We start from the raw sequence: 18,140 nt of genomic DNA on the forward strand, positions 1-18,140 counted from the left end.
CATGTTCCCTACTTGAGGCCTTCTTTACGACTGTTTTCCCAGCAAATCAGTGGAGGGAAAAAATCTCTCTTACACACAAGATGCCACAGGATAATTACCCAGAATCATCTTTAAGAGAAAGCAAAAAATTGTGGATTGCTGAGTGACTTCACTCAAAAAGGGAGCGTGGGGTGCATTACCAGTACGTGTGTACCTCGCTTTCCAGTGATCGCTGAAGCCTGGACGTTCAACCGCTGCGCGTTTGTATTTCTCTGGAGAAAAACATGCGCGTGATTGGAAGCCTCAGAATTCACTTTGGCCAGTGTGACAAATGTTAAGTGCTTTCCTTTAACCCATCAGCCTCCACCCCCACACATCCCCTGATTGTCCACAAGTGCACACCAAACACACACAAATGTCTGAGAGGCCTGAGACTTTAAGCCCTGTCACTGAGGGCCTGCTGTGAACCCCCACCCACCGCTCTGTTTTCCTCGCCCCCTCCGCTTCCGTCGTCTCTGGACGCCAGCCTGACATACCAGACCTTGTTCGTTAGCACATATTTTTACCCACCGTTACTAAATTAGGAAGCCAGAGGGAGCAAAGAGCTGTGCGGCTGCCAAGGCAGAAGAAGAAGGGGTCTGATCAGGCCTGCGTTTGCCCAGGGCGCATGCCAACCCGAGCAGCTTCATTACCAGCCACTTGGGTTGCAGGAATAGACGGCCCGGTAGGGAGCGTGGCCAAGCGGGCCTCAATGGCCGGCCTCAATGGCTGGCCAAAAGCTCACGGGACAAACAAACAAATAAGCGGCTCCTCTCATGGCCTGCCAGAATCAACCGACGGCAAGGAGCCGTAAGAAGTTATCTTAGGCAGTCTTGCGCATGATGGGGGCAAGTTGAAAAGTGGCGACAGACACACTGCTAGACTAATATAGAATACATTTACCAAGAAAACCGTCTCCGGAGTCCAATTTCTCAAAGTAGCCACAGAGGCATAACTTCTTGTTTATTTGGCATTGATGTGTGGCGCTATGTACATTTCCTCTTCCTAGTGGCTTGAAGAATTTATGCTTGTGAAAGGATAGAATGGTGCGAACGTGGCAATTTATCTGCGTTAAATACAGCATTCAGGCATTAAAGCTACTAACTTTACTTTTCACTTTCATGGCTACAAAATTGGAGACATTTAATAAATACTTCTCAACTTAGGTTGGCTGATCCCGTGACTTATATTCAGGTGCGAGGTATATGCGTATTGTACATATTATAATTTGAGTTCGGTCTATCTTTGGTCATGGCAACGTATGTGTGACGTTACTTTAGCATGCATGCGACTTCCTTGTGCCACAACAAGGATTTACAGAATCAAAAGGTGCAATAACTGACCAGGGTTCCACCTTGGGCCACAAAGTGATGTGGGATTCTAGTTAAGGTAAGCCATTTTAAACTAAAACGAAACTTTTGAATAGTAAGGAGCGGAACTTTCGGCCGACCAGAACTCGTTTTGCTGCAGTCAAAACGGTGTGTATTTTGGAAATTCACTTTTTGGGGCATTCTGAATAACCGAATGGCACATTTGAACAATGCTCTGTATTTATGTACACACCCACAACCAAAGAGTCCAAGCTCCACTGTTCTTGGTATCGTTCTTTGTAAAAATAAATTCCCCCCCCCCAAAAAAAGTGACTTACAGAGTGACTTAAATATGTTTTTTTTCTTCATCATGGTGCATTTTTTGACTGGTACAACTTATGCTCGAGAGTGACTTATAGTCCGAAAGATATGGCACTTGCTATTCAATTTTAGAATTAATTGAGTGAAGAGGTATGCTGATTTGTATGTAAATTTTCAAAAAATTATCTTTCAGGTTCATTTTCTTTCTTTCTGCTTTTCACCTTATGACAGATTGTAAATACATGTAATGCATTTTGATATGCCCATGAACCACAACCACTGTGCCGAGGCACTTCAGTGTGCCATGACAGATAACAAGGTGTGCTGCGAGAAATTATCCTAGTTCACTTAATTGGTCCAGAAATAACTACTTATTTGCTACAAATTTATATGTATTCATCTATTTATGTCAGTGATGTATAGTGACAGGGAGAACAATTAAGTCCATATTTCACTCTAAATAAGTATTTGAGTAAACTCAGACAAGAAAATCATCATTTTTGGTGTATAAATGTTTTGTGGCTTGTTTGTGGTGTGCTGTGAGATTTTTCCAATGTGCTTTGGCTCAAAGTACAGTGAAACACTGCCATACGCAGGTCATCCCGACACTATGTAGTGTATTGCTTAAAAAGGCATCACCATTCCCCATTTCTCAAGTTGGTACCGTACAAAAACACTTGTAGTATACTGACATCTTGAGGTTGTTTGGGAATATTACAACACACAGCCTACATCATCGTCGAACGACAAACAGGTAGAATTTAGATCCATCCATTTTAATTGAACAAAAATATGTTAACTAAAACGTCGTCCTAATTTGGGGTAATATGGGTGTATTTTAAGGGGAAATATAGCATCCTGTAAATTAAACAACATGACTCAAACTGCGTCTGACTGACATTAAGACTTGAATTGAGATTTTTGACCACTAGGGGACGACAGTAATGTATTTTTGGAAAGAAAAAGTATTAAAACAAACTGAAGACGACTGTACTGAATGCGTCGATTTTCATCAACAGATGAGTAAGAATTTGGCATAACGTTGAATCTAATCTAAAACTAACAGTGCACATGATGGAGGGGAATTTTAACTCCAAAGCCTGGAACAATAAGCAGATTTGGCCCAAAACATTAAACCTCATGCTTCAGGGGTTTTGACACGGTCAGCCTCACGAGATAGGTATTTCACTGTTTCTTCCAGGAGAGCACTATTCGCCAAGCACTGAAATGATCACAACCAACTCTAGGTTGTTGAGTAACGGAGTCATCGTTGCAATTACTTTGAGTTCTTTTAGTAGTACTAAAAGGTCATGTCATGTTATGTCATCTTCCAAACCGCTTATCCTATATAGGGTCGCAGGGAGTTGCTGGAGCCTATCCCAGCCGTCAATGGGCGAAGGCAGACTACACCCCGAACTGGTCGAGTACTAAAAGGTGTGTTGTTGATATGTTGCTATGTACAGTACTGTTTTGTGTCAGTACTGTAGTACAGTATTATAGTGGTGCCCCCTGTGAGATAGGCAGCCTCCTTGGCAGGACCTCTGTATTAAATTTAGAATCCATTACAAGACTTGAAGACGTTGCCTGATGGATTCTGTGTCCTTGCAAATGGTAATGGAGTCAAGGAGTCACCCTGACTCGCTGGTCCGCTTAGTCAAGGCATGCATTTTCACAGAGAGAGGGTGCTGTTTTGTTTTTTTGTTTTTTAAATGCAGCCCCAACTAGGCCGGGATAAGCCATCAACACATCATACGCAGTACAAACAAGAGTTTTCCCCTATCAAGCAGTGTTGATGATACCGTATGTGAGCTCACTTGTTTCATGCCATTGCCGTGAGTCATAGCCTCAGGCGTTAAGAGGGGCCTCACATCTTCATCAAGTCTTCCCTCATCCCCACTACAGCAGCACAATAGTGTGTCTATATTCACTGATATGTGGCAGACCTGAGTGACATGCACAAGGACTTCATTAGGAGTTCTATGTTGTCTTCCTATATGTTTGATTTAATAACATGTTGTTATGGTAACCAAACAGCTGGATCTGTTTATAATCCAGTGTCAAATCTATGATCTGTTCTCGGGAATCACATCAAGAAATGATTAACAAGTCACTATATGTTACACATAATGAGAATGCAATCACAAGATACAAAATAAACTGTACAATATGTCAACTGCTCACCACTGTGTTTGGGCCAAGCTGCAACACAAAAGGATGACCGTCAGGCTATATTGGCTGAGCTCCATTTAAGGTCAGTTATTCATTATTCATACAAACAGTGTTGCTTCCACAGTTTCTTGCTTTAATGGAGAAGAGATAGAAGGCCCCGTATATTTTTGCCTTGGCGTCTGGACCAAGATGGTGGCAATATTTGTTTTACCCGACAACAAAAGTGCTGAAATCTGATTGGATAAAAGCAGTGACATCAAGAATTCTGGATGTTTTTTTGTTTTTTTTTAACTTTCAAATATCTATTTATTTCTTCTATTGTAAATAATTATATGGTACATATATATACATATATTAAAATTCCTTCTTTGAGGCATGAGAAAAGGTTTCACTTGCCCTGACAATTTCCCCCCTATTTAAAGTACATCGTCATATTGTGATATGGAGATAATCTATTTCTACCAACCTCTCTAAAGGAGTGCTATCAGAGTCACAAGCTAATCTCGGAAGCTTGCAGTGGGCAACGTAGCCCTCCCTGGTGTAAAATATCATACAGGGTGACTTTGTATTTCTCCAACCTGGAGGAAGCCAAACAGATGGCACAACACCCTTTTAGAAAGTTAAAGGCTAACTACTGTGCAAAGTGTGCATTAGAGAGACACTGACACCAATTAGTGTGGAATGCCATTACTGTCCTTCCTACCGCCCTTGGCAAAAGGTGTTAGGTTTCTTTACCTTTAAGACAAACCGCTGGATTCAGTCATCTTCTTCTTTTTCACATTTAGAATAATATAATGACTTGTTTTCTGTATTTGTGTTTCTTACACACATCAAGAAATTCTACACAATTTCCCTCTCGTGGCCACATGCCTGGATGAGTCAGTGAGTAAATTGTGCCCCGTTGCTATGGAGGTTTGTTATTGCATCCAAGTAGAGGGTCCTGAGTATGACAGGCAGTACTCTCTCATTACTATGCTTGACGGGACATTTTTTAACACTGACAAAGAGGAAATATGCCTGGACTCTCTTTCACTCCTGCTGACATGTCACTATCAGCACACAAAGTTCCTTTTCCAAAGGATACAAAGTGATACAAAAAACGAACAATGAAACTAGTCTACATACATACACACATGCTGACATTTCCCCTCCTCTTCCCGCGTTGTGCAGCCGAAAAAGGGCCTTCCATTACATCAACCCTAGCAACGGTGAAAACATCCAAGAGGCCAGATGGAGCCAATCCAGATTACACAATGTTTGCCCAGAGCAGAGGAAAAATTAGCTATGTCCCTTTTCATGCTTCAATACGTTTTTCCACTAAAAATAATCTAGTGATTTAAAATCTGTGTTTTTTTATAATCCCGTTGCGCTCTCTTCTTGACCAAAGAGGAGAACACAAGTGTTTTCTGAAGTGCTACAGTGGTTATTTATGGGACGTTTAGTACATTCCCATAATCTTTGTAACTGTTTATTCCCTTCTGAATATGACTCACAATGCTCATATTTCACTGTTTTATTTTTAATTTGAGTACCCTGGAGACCAAGGTTGTTGTTAAGAAGAAAGTAAAAATTAATCTTGGTGTAAACCCACAGAATTTGTGTCTATATTTTACAACAAATACAATTGTATTTTGAGTTCTCTGGTTCATTTTTAATGACTTGAATTTGGATGATGTAAAAAGAAATCTATTAAACTGTAGGAAAAAAAATACAAACAAACGTTCTGAAAACATACCACAGTATTTTTATTAAGTGGAAATGTGTATTAAGTCAAATAATATCTTAATAAATAAAAGTAATTGCAACATGTTTACCATTATGTCAATATGAGACATGCTGATTTTTAAAGAATGGGCTCATTTAACAGCCCTTAAGCATTGATTTTCTTAATGTTGAGTTGCTATGGAATGACACTAATACATAATCTCTATGTTTTGGTTTGATTCAAAGAGGCTACTGTATTGTATCAGCAAACCATTTAAAGCACTGATTCAAATCATGTTTAAATATGTTGTGTGTGTCAACTTAAAACAGGAAATAAACACAAACCATACCTTTTGGGGACATTACTTGACCTTTCAAGGTGTACACAACACAACAAAACCTTGTGACCGGTCAGCGCTGCTAAGCCGATACAAAAATAGTCATCTGTAATGAACACACTCTCTTATGTAAGGATCCGTCCAGCCAGCACAGATAGCACAAAGTGTCAAGTGAACAGTGTCCAGAAACCGCCACCGTTTCCTCTTTGTGACATTGTTATTATGGCTTTCTTTTTCATTCTGAATGAGTCACATTTCCTGACAAAGATAACTCAAAGGAAAACTTAACAAGTATATAAGACACCAACCTGCAAATAGTGCACATGGCACCTACACCTGGCACAAATAGTTGTGAAAGTTGAGTGACTCGATGCTGTGAATGGCACAACCAACATATTAAACCAGCACAGTTAAAGGTTAGGACAAATAGTGACAACCAAAAGCAGACAGACACATATCAGCTATAACGTGTCTTTGTTTTTTTGGTTTTTTTTTTACCATTCACCAGAACTATACTCCATTTCTTTAAACTACTTGAAAAGATAAAATAGTAACTATCATTCTGTGAAAATATTAGTATTAATTGGTATATCTCAACTAAACTGTAAGTGCAGTGATATACAACACATGCATTCAGTGTTAGAGACATTAGTAACGCTTAAGTTTTTTTGTTTCATACAATTTAAGACAGTGCCCACAGGTCTTTGTAACATGTTTGTGACATGCTTTCATCAAAATACCTCAATCAAGGATTACAACACACTTTAAACCCTCTCTCACTAGCTTCACTGAAGTCATCCTGCCACTTCTATTACACCCCCCGCCCCGCCCACCGACAACTGTGGAGTCTGTCAACAAGTGGATGGCTTTCATAGAGCTAGGGAGTAGCAACTTGTTGAGCCCAGAGTGTAAAAGCAAAGACAATCAAAGCATAGATTGAAGTTTCACTCGGGGGCCCAACACTTTATCACTAAAATGCCAAATTAAAGTTGTCAATTAGTGTGTTGATGCGTGCATGTGGCACAAGCAGTGGACTAAACACACAAACACACATAAAGGAACGGCAAAAATATATTGGGAAACCGGCACCTCACAAAAGATTTACTTGGCCAGTCACTCCAGAGACCAAATTATTTTCATACAAGCAATTAAGTAATCAACTTTCCCTAGTATGTCCCGAAATGTGCTCTGAAAGACAGTATCTTACAGTCCTCACGAATCAATCACAGATCAGCAGTGTGGGAATAAATTGCATAACTTTCTATTCATAGATAATCTACTGTTAGGATTCAGGCTACAATATATTGAGAAAATAAAATGGAACATAATTGAAAACCAATAGTGTTGATAGACATCAGGATAGTATGGACTATGGACACAACAGAAAAGTAAATATTCCACACTCATGTTAAATGTCATTCAAAATCAACAGGGATCTTTTCTAAATCAGTCGTGGATGAAATTTATGCTCTGAAGAGAGCTTGACCATACATCTACAAATTGACATTTTGAGCTCAGCTACCTCTCGGGTTATGTTGTCATTAAAATCCATAGAGTTCTTAATTTGAAATTTGAGGAATAATCCCTGAAAGACTATAAAGGACATAAATCTATAATGTGACCACTGATAAAATACCTCCATACGCAGCTACGGGCAAATGTCAAATCCCCACAAGGTTACTGGCATTGAAGAGTTGACACTATGCGGTGAATCTACACTTGCACTTGGAATCAATGCATACATTGATAAATACAATATTCTGGATCAACTGTGGGGCTTTTCAATTTCCCAAGAGAATGTTTCATTCAATCTTGATCTGCGCTTGTGTCAGTATGGCTGCTGTGTCCCTCCATCTGAATGGAAAGCGACCTCTCAGATGGCCCCAGTTCGATTCGTTTCTCTGTGACAAGGGACGAAGACTCGCCTTCTCTCGCAATGTCAAAATCATCAGAGAACACGACATGCTGTTCTTTGGAGATCCTGAAGCTGTATCCTTCTCCAGCTCCTCCCTGCAAGGCACTCCCAAGGTTGGAAGACCTCAATGCGGCCATGATCTGTTCCTCCGATAAATTGTCGTCATCCAGCAGCCCAGAGTCCTCCAGTGTTTGCGAGACGTTCAGCTCCGCAACAATGGTTGTGGTTCCGCTGCCACTTGACTGCTGCACTTTTTTGATGTCAACTGCGACGTTCTGTGGACTTTCACTGCTTACTTTAGTGAGGAAAGCCAACTCCTCCCTCAGTGGGGCTGACACAGAGCCTTGTAACTTCTCCAAAGCTCCCCTCAATTGCTCTTTGGGCTCCAATGAGTCCTCTCGCAGGAACTCGAGCATTGACTCCTGGACTATGGGGGAAACACGGATCTCCTCTTCGATAATGCACTCGGGAATGTTCTCTTTGAGAAAAGGCCGATCTGACATAACCCTGTACTCATCATTTTCTTCAAGGATGGTTCTGGTTTGTGGAAGTCTGTCATCTTGATAATACCTCTCATCAGACAAGTCATCCACCATGCCATAATGACCGTATGAGGTAATGCTGCAACCCTCCTCAGGTTCCGAGAGATTATCGTCTGGTGTGGACACAAAATACTCAGCGGGCTCTTGATCATGGGTGAAATATAAAGACTCACTCTCCTCCTGAACCTGAACAGATCCAGATCCTGTCGACCTTTTAATTGCATCATCACTGCTCTTCTCAACTTGCATATCTTGGTCTTCTTCCACCTCCTCAATTTGGAAGTATGCAGAGGGCTCATAAGAACAAGATCTGGACTTCTCATTAGCATCTTCATCGTAAGACTCTACTGGCTGCTCAATAATTTCCACATTGACAGATTTATTTTGCAGCTTCCCTTCCCCCTGTAGGCCACTGAGCAGGTTCCTGATCATGCTTCCTGTTGCTGTGTCCTCAATGTCCTCCAGAGTTACCGTCTTCACACCTTGGCTCAACAGCTGATCGAGGGCAGATTCCTCTGAAACATCCACTTCCTCCTCCACCTTAGACTGCAACACAATCTGAGTCTTCATCGAGCCGTCCCCCTGTTCGGTTTTCTCCACGTGATAGGTAATCTTTGATTCTCCAGAGGAGCAAACCTTGGCTTCCAAACCGGCTGGTTTGATCACCGTCTCAATGATCTCCTCAACAGACACACTGTCTAAAGCCTTTCTCTGACTTGACTCAACTGTGGACTTGATTTTGCCTTCATCCTTAGACTTACTTTCACATAGATTTCCTTTATCTGCTTCATCTTCTCCTTCCATGCTCCTTTCCATCTCTAGTTTTGTGTTGAGGATCCTCCTTGGTGGTGATAGCACTCTACCTGATGGGGTCTCAGCGGAGGACTTTGTGGAACTGTTTTGGTTCTGTACCTTAGAGAGGTGTTCAGTTTTCTTTATTTGCTTTGATGACGATGAGCTACTCTGGATTATTTCTTTATCTTCGGGAACAGAAGAAGTGGCAGCCCGGGATTTGGTGAATGAGATCATGTCCCTTCTGGAGGCTGGACTTTGATGCTGACCAGTACGAGAAATTGGAATGACCCTGGAGGGACTTCTAGACCCTGTGGGAGCTACGGGAGATCTTCTCAAAATAGACGTTGATGGTGTGAATCTGACGGCCATATGCTGTCTGGTTGTGGTGGAAGTTCTTGGAGCATAGGGTTGGCCGGGCATCTTGATATCTGAAAGAATTCATGAGTGACATTTATTCATAATGTGTTTAATTTTAAAATTAGGACAGCACGTTCAGACTTTTACCTATGATCCTTTCCCTCTGGTGTTCGCTCATCCTTCTGTGAGCATCTTGAAGCCCAACTCTCTCACCTTCCAACAGCGCTCTAGACAAACACAAGGATAGTTAAATCTACAAGTAGCAATGAACAAGACCTTGTACCACACACCCCTTTTATATGGCGAAACTTTGAAATCCGCCTGTATTAGATATCACGGGCAATTTTTTTTCAAAGTTTCCAGGTGGTACCATTGAGTGAGTTTTTGGGGGCTTGTGTTTTGGATCTCTTAAAACACGCACATTTACATGAGGATATGTACACTTGCAAAAATTGGTGAGATTTCTAGCATGTTAAGGCCCCAAATTAGGTGATTCAGAGTAACCGTAAACAACCAGAGGGGAACACTTAATATTTTTAAGACAAAAGCATTCACCAATTGCATATCAACACAGTTCTGCAGATCATAATTTCTCATGTAAGCAAATATGAGACCAAAGATAATTACCGTGCAAGGCGTTGTACATCTTCCTGCTCTTCCATCTTAAACCTCTAAAGCTAAACAGTCTTAGAAGACACTATTAATCCAAGTCCTGGCTGTATACGGTAAAAAAAAAAAAGAAAACTAGCCAATTGTTGTAATCTAATTGATACCACTTTGTAAGCATTTTAATCTTCATTCCTGGGCCATGTTTCAAGTAACAAACATGAGCAGATAACAGAAAGAAGCTCTCGCGGAGAGTGCTCCCCAACAGACTGAGGTAAAAATAACAGCAACAATGCAGGGCTGTTCTTACTTCCCTTTAAATTCCAATGCAAATTCTGTCTGGTGACACTGCCACCACCAAAACATTTGGCCCGGTCCACCTTCTGACTGACAAGGACTGGATTTACTTTGCATGCTTCATGTGACACAATTGGGATATGCGTCATGGCAGCATTAAGAAGAGAAAAAATACATGTTATCTCATATCAGCCTATTCTAAATGGAGGAAAAAATTTGATGCGTAACTGCTGATGCGAGTGCAGCATAAACGCAAAGATCCTTGTCGATGCCAGCTTGAAGTCATCGAAATACACTGATTGGTGACACTCGCTTTTGTCCAAACAACACAAATAAACACATTAAAGGTAAAGTTGAAATTAAACAACATCAAAAGCATATACAATTAAATATGGTCTATTTAAGTTCATTAAGCAAACTATTATAGCATAATGTGGGGGTTACCTTCCTTTAAAGAGGGGAAGTGTCACCCCAAGTCAACGATAAGCTTTGTAAATATTTCTTTGTATCCTATACTGCACATTCTTGACGCTTACATTTGGGTGTCTGCACAGGCGGGTTGTTTCATGCGTTCCGTCAGTGCAAACACAGCCATATGGGATATGTGCAACTTGAAATGTACGTGGAAATAGAAAAGGTTATAATGAGGGCTTATCACCTGTAGGCTGCCACCTCCATACCCAGATCCATCTTGACCTGCAGCAGATGCTGATGGTCCTGCATCCTCTGGGTGATGGCCTCCCCCATGGCGTTCCGTTCCCGTTCCAGCTGGTCAATAATCATCTGGCGAGAACAACAAAGATAATATCTTAAGTGGTGGGTTGCTTTTTTTTTGGGGGGGGGGGGGGAGGGGGGCTTTTGTGTACTGTATGATTTTTCCTGCAATGACGAAGAGAAACATGTTGGCCACGAACAAACAGATTTGAACTTATTCAGATCTCACGACCAAGTCTTGAGACTGTGTACAAAACGGCAATGATCTAAATGTGTTTTTACTGTAAATGGTTAACTTACTGATGTTGTCATTTGATTGACCAGCTTGTAGAGCTTTATCTTTAAGAGCCTGCCTAATAGGGATTTTTCAGTCTGAGATCTAATTGGCTTAAAGGGACACTTGGATGAGCTTAACATTGGCACTTATATAAAAGGTTTGCATGTAAAAATGACATCAGTACTAAAATGCTCCGCCCAAAAGACTCTGTAGTGATTTAAGGGCTTTTTTTTTTGTGATTAGATTTACGACAAATTCTCGTGTCAACTCTCAGGAGGCAGACGGCGACTGGCAGCGGGCAAGCAATCAGGCAAGCATGGATCTTTATTCATGTGGGTAGCTAGCGGACACGCCCTCGAGATGTCCGAGCCTTAATAATTGCAAGCCATGATGAAGCTACACGCTTTTGATAACTGTGATGACACACAGAAGCTTCACATTACTGCCTTAAAAGACAGTGCCTTTGGCACAAGGGTATTTTTTGCACATTTTCAATGCTATCTAAAAAATATATATATATAATTTACAGTGAGAGCTCTTTTGCGGAAGGCGTGGCTCACATTGAGCAATCCTTCGTGAAAATGGGAAACTCAATACTGTTGTGTGTTGTTCAATCCGGCAGGGCGGCTTTGTCCAACAACTCTAATCTAGTCACACACCAGGTTGGCTGACTCCTGATTAGCTCTTACTATTAGAGAAGTCATTGGCCAAGGAATTCACATTCTTTTTCAGTATTCTGTTCCGTTTTATTGTCTTTTATACTGGATTGTACATGCGTACCTAATCTGTTGACCTCACCTGATACTCGCCCTCATCCTGACTGAATTTCTCCTGCATGTGCAGGAGTTGCTCCTCCAGACGCATTTGCAGCTGCCCTTGTTTCTCCGCATCCGTGTGTAATTTTTCCAGTTCGGAGGTGTGTAGCATCTTCTCCCTCTGCAGGTCACCCAGCATGGCCTGGTCCTCCTGGATGGCCCGTTCCATCTCCTCCACCTTCTGTTGGTACATCTCTAAGGTTTGCATCCAGCCCTCGGACATCCCGCGGGCGTACTCCTGCACCTCCTCCATGGAGGCTGGAGGAGGCCCACGGTAACTCTGCGTTACCACCCTGGCGTTCACCTAGGACAGAGGTGGCAAAGGTACTCACATTCACATTCTGTACTTGAACAAAAGTATACTTGCTGTTGTCCCTCGTTTTTTCCATCATAAAATACCCCAAGATCTCTGTCAATCAAGATCTCAACTGTGGTTGACTTTGACTTTCCCTCGTTTCAAGTGAGCTTTAGATACCTCACCGCTCGAGTTAAGAGGAAAAAACAGTTCTGCAGGGAACAGCCGTATACACACAAATAAATACAAAATGAAAACACTCACAAAGCGCATTGAGCAAATGCTAATCCTGAAATGTGTACATACTGAACGTATAGTAAATGGCCAACAGGAACAACTGTAATTCCTGATATCACTCACAAGGTCACACCCCTTAGGCACACATCAACACAAGAACGTACGAAAGTGTGCGTGGGTGTGACGTACGGTTTGAATCCACTACAAAACTAGTTTATTTCTTTGCATTCTCTTTTGTCGTGTGGATAAGCGGTTCGGATAATGGATGGATGGATGTGTACAGTGCTACTTTTCTTTATGAAAAACATGTTAATTTTGGGGGGGCGGAGGGGGTTGAGGCGGTGTAAGAGATAAATGTTTCCCCAATGTAATTTACTTCCATCATCCATCCATTTTTTTTATTGCACATTATGGTCCAGGGTGAGCTGGAGCCTATCACAGCTGCCCTTGGGCGAAAGACAGGGTACACAATTTAGTAAATTTCATATTTTTTCAAAAATCTATACTATTTGTCAGTTCATACTTGAAGATGTCAGATGTCTTCAAGATGTCATGGCAGTACAAAGTTTCTCCCCGATGCCAGCGATCGAGACAAACAAGCATCTACACTCACATTAACACCTACGTATAGCAGAGATAGGAAATTCAGGTCCAGAAAGTAAAAACCTTGCCACAGGTGCTGCTACTCAACTGAGCTCGTTTACCAGCCGGTTGAGTAGAAGCACCCGTGGCTAAAGGATAACTGTGGCACGGTTTTTACTTTTCTGGACCTGGATTTCCCATCTCTGCCTAGGTAATTTTGTCTTCAATTAACAACTGGACTTGTAAATCGGTGTACCATTAGTCTTCAGATATTTGTTGTCAAACATAGAGAATAGATATACATTAAATCCATCCATCCATTATCCAATCCGTGCCCCACAAAAATAAATACTGAAGTTGCTTTGACTTACAGCTTGTCCCATCAGAGGTCGCCACAGAGAGTCACTCGCATGATTTGTTGGGCCCTTTTTTTCGCCACATACCCTTCCCACCCATTTTTTAATCCAGGTTTAATCGGTTGGATATTGCATAAAATGCAGCAACATGGACCACTACACTTCCAATGCAAACACTACACTTCCGATGCAAACACTCACTTAAAGTACAGATACCTGAAAAGGCACTAACGTACAGTAACGATGAATGTGTAGTTGCGTACAAGTACTTCCTACCACTGACCTGGGAGTCAATTTGTTGTCTGAGCTGTCCCATCTGCTGCCAGTGCGTCTCCTCCAAGAACGCGTACTCCCTCTGCAGCTCCACCAACCGCTGCTGGAGCAAGGCATTGTTCTGGTGGGCCGTCCGGAGCTCTTTCTCACGGCCGTGCAGCTCCCCGCCGATGTCCCGGCACGCGTCGCTCTGCTGGCTGCACAGCGAACGCACCGTCTCCAACTCTCTGCACAGCCTCTCGCGCTCCATCTCGGCGCGGGACTTCTCCAGCGCCACCCGCTCCATCGTCCGCCTCAGCTCGCGCACCTCGGCCTTGTAGCGCGGCTCCCTCTCCGCCACTTGGGCCTGTCTGAGCTGGTTAATCTCGGCCAGGAGACGCGCGTTCTCCCGCTCCAATTGCTGCGTCCTGGTGAGGTACTGAGCCAGCCGGCCGTTGAGCTGCTGCAGCTGCTGCTTGTCGGCCTCAAAAGTTCTTCTTGAAGGCAGCATTGTGGTGTCAAAAATGGTTGCCAAACAAATAAAATGTTTTGTCTCCGAGAGCTCTTTTCTCAATGTGTCCGTGTGCGCAAGTGTGACGTCACATGCCTTCGCTAACCCTTTGACAAGTGCACTTGGATGGGCGTGTCCGCCTCTGAGAATCGCCCTGCCTGAAGGAGAGGATCTGGCAGATGCTGCGGTGCGTTTACGGAATGACGGACATCTGAACACTCACTTGCACTTTGATGAGGTGGTTAACTATCTATCAATCTAGCTCCATCAATCCATCCATTTCACACTTTGTGTGCATCTAACAATGCGATTAAAAGAATGCTGGTCCACCTGGCACAGGAACGGGTGACTGAAACTCCCAGCCTTGAAGCAAAAACAGCCACAGACATATCTTTGCACTTTGAAGTGGAACAGAATCATGTGACTGAAACCTCTGGGGGCTGGGATAGAACAGATTAATGTGACTGTGATGCCTCCAGTTGCTAAGGTGGAACAGGAACATATGACTGAGATATCTCTGGGAGCCTAGCTGGAACACGAACATGTGAAGTGCCTCTGGACGCTCAGCTGGACCTGGAATGGGGATAACCTCTTGGCTCTAAAACACAACAGGTGACTCACTTATTTGCAGGCTCTTAGCAGGAACAAGATAAAAACAACTGACATACCTCCAAACCCAGCTGGAAAAGGAATAGGTGAATGACATACCTGGTACAGGAACATGTTAGTGACATATATACTCTGAGTTGCTCAGGTGGAACAGGAACCGTGTTGGACAGACAAAGAAGAGGAAGCTGAAAAAGAAATACGTGAATGATGCACCCTTGGTGACTCAGCTGGAACAGCGACAGGTGACTGACAGACTTCAAATTGCTCTAGTGGTACAGGAACATTGACTGTGTTTACATGCAGCTAATACATATTTTAAAACCTGAATATTTGCACTATTCGGGTTTTTAAAAGCCATGTAAACACAATAACCCGGATAGGCCCTTATTCAAGTTTTTAAATTTCTGAATATCATGTCTGGGTTATTCCCTTTCCAACCCGAATATGTGTGCATGTATACGACTTTCGTAATATCCCGAATGCATGCTACACTCTGCGCATGCTCAACCGCAAGGATTCTTGGTGTTTGTAGTACAGGAATTGATGGTATGCACGCAGTTTGGTGCACAACTCACCGGAAATATACGTTTAGTGATAAACAAAACATGGCGAAAGCTAGAGTAAGTAAAACACCACACTGTCTGCTTTATTCGTGCGGTGACATGAATAGGTGTTTTATTGACAGAAGCAAGTAACAAGTGGAGATATATGATATAATTGCATCATGACGTCCATGCGTCGCCGTTTCAATCGTGTGATTTGAATGTGTCTATCCGCTCAAGCCATGTAAACGGGTTATTCTAAAATGACTAAGAAATCGGATTATTGACCTTGACCCGAATATTGACTGCATGTAAACGAAGTCAGTGATTGACATACCTCCAGGCAGGGCGCGGCTAATGAGTGGGCCTGGAAAAATCAGGGTGGGCCTGAATGTTTCTCTTACTGAGCACAATCCTCCTGTCCCGACACATCGTATATTCAAATAAAATGACAAATCGAATAAAGTTCAGATCCTCCATACACAACCACAATTATCCCATTCTTAATATTCAGTTGAATAAAACACAAATAATTTCATAATTTACTAAAAATGTTAAAGTTTTTTTCATGAATCTCACTGGGTGGGGAGTCTGTCAATCTGTGCACACCCAGGCCCACCCATGGCTCCGCCCCTGCCTCCAGGTGATCAGCTGGAACAGGTGACTGATGCACCCTCAGTCACCCAGCTGGAACAGAAATCTGTGACTGACATACTGAACCTCCAGCTAAAACAGTAACAGGTTACTACTATACCTTCACATGCTTAGCTAAAGCAGGAAGAGTTGACTTATGCCCCCCCGGCCTTATGAGACCCCCGACCCGGATCAGCCGGGTGGACCCCACACAAAGTGTAGGGGCCCCCGGCCACCCGGACCCAAGGAGCCCCTGCGATGACGGCCCCTGCGGGAAGGGCAGCCACCACCCCCCAACGCGGAGGGCCCCCCATGAGGAAACACTGGAGCTAAAAGCTAACAACAACAGTAATATAATTGAAGAACTAAAATCAGTAAACTAAGAAAAAGATAAATTACTTAAAATTAGGTAAAAGCCAAACTAAAAAGGTGTGTCTTGAGCTTCCTCTTAAAGACATCAACAGTCTCTGCGGACCTGACGTCCTCTGGCAGGCTATTCCAAAGTTGAGGACCAAAATGGCTGAATGCTGCCTCGCCATGCGTTTTGGTCCTCACCCTTGGAATAATTAAAAGGCTTGCGACAGAGAACCTCAGGATCCGCGAGGGCTGGTATGATAAAAGCAAATCGGATAAATAAGATGGCCCAAGACCATTAAGACATGTATAAACTAATAAAAGTACCTTAAAATCGATCCTGAAACGCACGGATAGCCAATGCAACGATTTTAAAACTGGTGTAATGTGCTCCCGCCCTCTGGTTCTCGTCAGCACCAGAGCTGCTGAATTCTGGAGTAGTTGTAAAGAAAAGATACTCTTTTTGGGGAGGCCAGAGAGCAGGGCGTTACAATAATCTAAACGACAGGAAATAAAAGCATGCATAAGCACTTCCGTGTTAGACTGAGAGAGAAACGGGCGGACTCTGGCGATGTTCTTAAGGTGATAGAAACCTATCTTGGTTACATTTTTAATATGAGGAATAAAACTGAGCACAGAGTCAAAGATGACGCCCAGATTCTTCACACAATCTGAGGGTTTAAAATCTTGTAGTTTTGGTAAAAGTTTCTCTCTCTGACCTTCAGGGCCGATATGATGCCATCATCTACCTCCTCCACACTTCACTCTCCCACCTGGAGAAGGCGGGGAGCACTGTGAGGATCTGCTCTCCCGCCGTGCTTTTAAAAACAAAAACTATCCGAAAGTACATCTTACATTTATAAAACTAACTCTAAGCAAAAAAAAGTTTTTTGTTGTCATATTTCTATTTATTAATATTATACTTGAGTATGATATGACTAGCAGTAGCCTGAAACCTTTATACAGCAGTAACACACGTGAAATAATAATGACACATTATGACTATCATCATCATTATTATCCATCATGTGAGCGAGAGCGTTGTCTCGCTTAAAAGGCTGGGTTACAGAATTTACCGGATGCACATGAACGCATCAGTGGGTTACCACACTGGACTGGAGAATGGCGCCACCCGGTGGTCTACTTGAATCTCATGGTCATTTATCCAGTCCAACTGTCTTAATGAACACGAAGCACGCTAAAACTGAAATACAGTTAATCACAATTGATAAATAAAAGGAAAAAAAAAAATCCATCAGTAAATTGAAGCTAAGTGAGAGGACATAGCTCGGAGACTATTGAAATATTACTGACTCTATATTATATTCAAATGCTAACTGAAAATTGTAATTGTAATTACTTTTTTTTTTTTTTTAACTGCTTGAGAAAGGGATCCGTAATGTCTAAATCAGGGATGGGCAACTTAAACTCTGAAGGGTGCCACGATTTTCATAAATGCTACTGTAATGGCCACATAGGACCACACACTTTCTAACCATATGTATGACAAAAATGCTATTATAAATATGGATAAAATATGTGCATATGTACAAAATACGTGCTCATAATATATCTCATTTTTGATATTTTT

General features: G+C 42.4%; 1 protein-coding gene across 2 annotated transcripts; it reads right to left on the reverse strand.

Moving 5' to 3' along the window:
* Positions 1-5,539: 5,539 nt before the first annotated feature.
* On the reverse strand, positions 5,540-14,529 carry synm (synemin, intermediate filament protein). 2 transcript variants are annotated; one of them, XM_086029094.1, is made up of 5 exons: positions 13,932-14,529; positions 12,162-12,482; positions 11,031-11,155; positions 9,617-9,696; positions 5,540-9,540 (listed from the first exon to the last, which is right to left on the reverse strand). In XM_086029094.1, the coding sequence occupies exons 1-5, from the start codon at positions 14,409-14,411 to the stop codon at positions 7,667-7,669; spliced, it is 2,880 nt and encodes a 959-aa protein (XP_085885220.1). In that variant the 5' UTR covers positions 14,412-14,529; the 3' UTR covers positions 5,540-7,666. The 2 variants fall into 2 exon arrangements, with proteins under 2 accessions (XP_085885220.1, XP_085885221.1); XM_086029095.1 differs by lacking the exon at positions 13,932-14,529 and adding an exon at positions 13,324-13,401.
* Between the last annotated feature and the right edge of the window lie 3,611 nt (positions 14,530-18,140).

The sequence above is a fragment of the Filicampus tigris genome, chromosome 4 (assembly GCF_054856515.1).
Source record: "Filicampus tigris isolate MCC_2025a chromosome 4, RoL_Ftig_1.0, whole genome shotgun sequence".
Lineage (NCBI taxonomy): Eukaryota > Metazoa > Chordata > Actinopteri > Syngnathiformes > Syngnathidae > Filicampus > Filicampus tigris.

Coding starts and splice junctions, on each gene's coding strand:
- synm (XM_086029094.1), bottom strand. CDS start 14,411: ATGCTGCCTTCAAGAAGAACTTTTGAGGCCGACAAGCAGCAGCTGCAG. Junction 11,156..12,161: donor AGGATGAGGGCGAGTATCAG/GTGAGGTCAACA, acceptor TGTTCTCGCCAG/ATGATTATTGACCAGCTGGA. Junction 9,697..11,030: donor ATGGAGGTGGCAGCCTACAG/GTGATAAGCCCT, acceptor GTGTTTGTCTAG/AGCGCTGTTGGAAGGTGAGA.